Source organism: Alligator sinensis, unplaced genomic scaffold, assembly GCF_000455745.1.
Source record: "Alligator sinensis unplaced genomic scaffold, ASM45574v1 scaffold123_1, whole genome shotgun sequence".
In the NCBI taxonomy this organism is placed as follows: domain Eukaryota; kingdom Metazoa; phylum Chordata; order Crocodylia; family Alligatoridae; genus Alligator; species Alligator sinensis.
Window position 1 is genome coordinate 297925 of NW_005841985.1, and position 4502 is coordinate 302426.

General features: G+C 39.1%; 1 protein-coding gene across 1 annotated transcript in view; it reads right to left on the reverse strand.

Moving 5' to 3' along the window:
- Positions 1–516: 516 nt before the first annotated feature.
- IL6ST (interleukin 6 signal transducer) overlaps positions 517–4502 on the reverse strand; it is a 32472-nt gene continuing 28486 nt past the window's right edge. The window contains exon 15 of the mRNA XM_006021248.3: positions 517–4350. Within this exon, the coding sequence (XP_006021310.1) occupies positions 3625–4350 (726 nt within the window). The 3' untranslated portion in view covers positions 517–3624. The remainder of the gene's footprint in view (positions 4351–4502) is intronic.

A 4502-nucleotide genomic window follows, 5' to 3' on the forward strand; every position in this document is an offset into this window, starting at 1 on the left:
TGGCCACAGGGCCCCACGTGGTGTCACCAGAAGTGACTGCGGATTAACAAACTGTGGACTGGAAGTGACAGTCCACATACGGCGGTCCAGCAGCCAAGGGTTGGCTGCCAGTCCACGGCCACTTTCAGTCCACGGTTTGTTGGTCCTTGATCTAAAAAGGTTGGGAACCCCTACTCCAGACTACTGTTATTTAGGCCAGGCTGTAACCTATTACATTCCCAGGACAGGAGTGGGGGGAAGGATGATGAGGGATAGGATGCTCCCAAGATGCCCTTTGCTTTTTTTAGTACTGCATGTGGATTGTAGAACATTGTTACAGTGAAGAACAAAATCAGATCTTTTGAAACGAGACAAGTGACGAGCTAATTAAAAAGTGTGCTTGTGCACACAATTCATTTTCCACCTGCCATCCTCGTCTGCAGTCACATAAAATAACATGCTTCAATATTATTCTGTTTCCCCAGCAGAAGTGTGCCAGTGTGGGCAACCAATCAATCAAAAATGGACATGAAATGGTCAGTGTTAAGTGTATTTTTATTTTAATAATGCTTGTATTTATTTTTAAAAGTGCACCATAGTAAAAGTATTCCTTTGTATGTAACAATATTCCAGGGGCTAAGTACCAGGTAAGCTTAAGTGGATTGTCAATGCATTATACCACATAAATTTTAAAACTTTTTCAAGGTCGTGACCAATATACTTGAACTGCAAGGTGCTTTCGAAACATAAAAAGTTAGAACACCATCAAGAAGCAGGAAGTTACTTTCAGGTCAAAAGCTGAACACTGCATGGCACCATTCTTTGGTAGAGAAAACTATTTAATTAACAAGCTGTAATGCTCATAGCTCCTATCATGTGCTATAAGCTGGTGACCTACATAAATGTTTACTTGCCCTCTAGTCTTTTTGCTTCTATTTTCTATACTCATCTATTTTAAAGACTTAAATTACAAGGAAAAAAAGAGTGCTTTCTGGGAGGGATTTGTTCTCTCCTCCTAATACACTAAGTCAGCTACTAATGAGCTGTAGGCAGTGGTGAACAGTAAGATGCCACTAGTAACAGAGCAGAATTATGTTAGAGGGAGCTCTAAGAAGATGCTTCTTTTCTTCTGAAATCATCTTTAATTTAAATGGATTCCCATTATGCACGAGGGTGTTTCAGCAACTTACCACTGTTTCCATTGTGGGCAACTATCATTTACTGGACCACATGACTTCTCTACAGTTATAAATGATAGTATGTTCAACAAATATCACCATCCATGTTCCCTGCTGTGCTCTTTCATCTCTCACTGTACAAAAATGGTTTTATTTAAAAATGTTTATTACTTTCCAAAACACCCTTGTAATTAGAAACAAGATTACAACTCTAGTCATCCACTCATCACCCACTTCTCTTTTCAGGCTACCGTACATTTCTAACTAATGGCAGAGACATTCAGTTGAGGCTTTACATTTTACAAGATCCATTTTGTGTGTTATGGCTTACAGGGAACTCTTGAATGTCCTTGATGTTGTGCCCCAGGCACAAGGAAAAAAGGATTCAAGAATGGAAGACCAGCTAATTGAAATGTTGACAGCAGGAGATCTGAATTCAAATGAAATTACAGAGTACAGCTGTATTGGTTAAATTTCTAGGTAGCAAAAACTGCAAGCTATTAGTAAGAGAAACAGGTCAGCGAAGTTAAGGAATCCTGCACTGCAAGAAGCTATGAACATCCTAAAGCAGAGGTTCACCATTTTCCAGTTTGGATTGCTTTTGAAGAGAATCTCATGGACCAGCTCTTTTCCACTGGTATTGTCCAATTTCCCTATATAATCAATTGTTATTGTTGCTATGTTAACATCTACCATAATATGATTTAGCAGATGAAAACAAGGGAAGTTGGAACCATGCAACCAGCCAACAACAGATAGCACTAGCAAGTATTCTGAAGACCAGCAGCAGTGGTTGCCAACTGCAGCCTATGAATTTTAGAACCTACAGGAGGCCTTAGCACCAAATTGTAAAGCTAGATGGATCAGGTTAAGAAACCCCCAAGATGATTTTTCTAAGCTGAAGAGTTGGCATTAAAAAGAGTTTTTCCAGGTAAGAATTATAAGGAAAAGATTAAGGGTGGACTCTAAGCATATGCTCTCTAAGATGTTAGAAATAGGAAGGGAACAGAGGAAAGAAAAGTAAAATAACAGGAATTGTATCAGCAGGATGAAGATGTATTGCTTATAGCTCAACAGAAGATGGAAGGATGCATTTTGTCAGCTTTCTAGCTGCAGGTTTCTGCTTTTCCGGGAAGTATGAGGGGTATCAGTGTCTGAACACAGCAGGAAACAGATTTCTCTATCAGTGTTTCCCAATCAGTGTGCCATCAGAAATGAACAGGTGTGCTGCAGAACTTTGCCATGGCAATGAGCTACAACAGGTATAAGGAGGGCAAATGCCTTAACAGGTGTGATGTGGAAAATTTTTATTAATGCAAGTATGCCTGCTCTATATAGTGTTTGGTTTCACTGAGACCACAACACCGTGGCAAGGAAGTCACAGAACACTAGTCTTGGTAGTCATGAAAAAAAAATTCCTTCTCATTGACATTTGCGAAAGACAAATCTACATGTAACAGATATGGTTATAGAGCATTTCCCCACCCCAAAGTGTTTAGCATATGCTCTTGTACCTGACAATAATGATGATTTCTAAAAAAACCCAAGATATGGTTTATTTTGGTTAGTGATATGAATATTCAAACTTAAAAAAAACCCCCAATCAATTCAGTTCATCTACAGAGTGGAGCTCTTCTTAACTATGAGTTCCTTCAAATTTTTAAATATGTAATTTCACCTGCCATACATTCAGTTCTGGTTTGAAGACAGGATTCTATATAAAGTCTCTGTTTAGTTGTGGATTTACATAGATATGCAGGTAGAACACTGATTACTATACCAGCATTGAGAGTTAGGCTGTGATTAAATTTGGTATTGTATCTGGTGATATAATTTACAAGTATTTCACAACCTTTGGCTTGCAGTTCTAATATGGGACTTAAAATACTTTGATCTATTAGGTCTTTAGAAACAGCAGCTCTAGGCCAATCCCAGCCCTGGTCTAAACTCCAGGAAAGCCAATTAAAATTTAGTCTGTGATGAGTGCAGGCTAGTATTTTTGGAAGTTGGATAACATAGGTCAAACAAGACTGAAACCATCACGTTTGGGGGAAAGAGACCAGTCAAGCTTAGCCAAAAATGGGTTAATGTGGTACACTGCCAGGAAGCTTATGGTATCCTTTTAGCTTAGGTAACAAAATTAAACTTGCTACTGTCAATCAGTCAAGTTTAAATGCAACATCACAAAAACAGACAAAACTGCAAATATACTACAGTTTTCTCCAATTATTCAGACAAGAAAGAATATATGTAGTGCATGAAGTTGATCTCCAGTATGTCTGGACTGGAAGTTTCCCATGGAAATTAGTACTTGGAGTACTCTGTCATAGTCTCTTGACTAAATGAATCTTTACATACACATATATTTATCTGAAAGCAGATAAATATTAGCTTAATGTATTAGAAACACAGGATAAAAAACACAGAACAGGCACTAGTGAAGGCCTAATAAAGCAGGTCTTTCTTCTCACTGGGGCATATAGCCCCCTTGTCTTACAGTTTGTGGCAGGTAACTTTTTGGCATTTCCTCAACTGTTGCCGCATTTATCCCCAGCGTTTCAGGGATCACAGTCTGCCCTTCGGTAATTGGCCATAAAGCACCTGCCAAAGCAGCTTCCTGCATATTCTTCTGTGGCTCAAAGCCATATGACTGTGAACTCTGACCTGAAATCTGCATTGGTGGAAGTCCAACAAGATCCTCCTCATTTATTGGAGGAGTATTTTGCTTTACTCTTTCAAAATGCGACTCATCTGGATTAGTTTCATCTTGACTGCAATTTTGCTTGAAATACTGATGTCTTGGTGTTGTACCATCACCTAGATTGTCTTCTGATCTCTCTTCTGAATCGAGCAGAGGCTGGGTAGATTCAGACCTTGAGAAAACCTGCACAGAAGGAATCTGGTCTCTGTAGCCATTGAGTACTACAGTCGAATACTGTACAGTGCTCGAAGTATTTTGTGTAGATTCACCTTCATCACTGTCAGAAACACTTTGTCTAGGAGAAGACATGCATGAGGATCCTCCAATACCACTGCTATGCCCCTCTGAAGTACTTTTCTCCTTTTTAAGCAAGTCAAAAGGTTTTAGATCCTGTTCTGAAAAAGACTTCTTGTCATCAGCTTCTATTTCAACCACACTTACATCAGTAAAACTGCCTTCTGGGTACATCTGATCTTTAGAACTAAAGTTGTGCTGAAAGAAAAGAAGTTAAAGAAAAGTTCATCAAAAGAACAATCATTAGGTCTTACTTTTTGTTCCTTAAATGCTTGGAGGTCTCTGCATACCCTGCCCCTTGTAGACTTCAATAGTTATTGCTGAATACTGGTCATGAAGAGGGGGAGCGG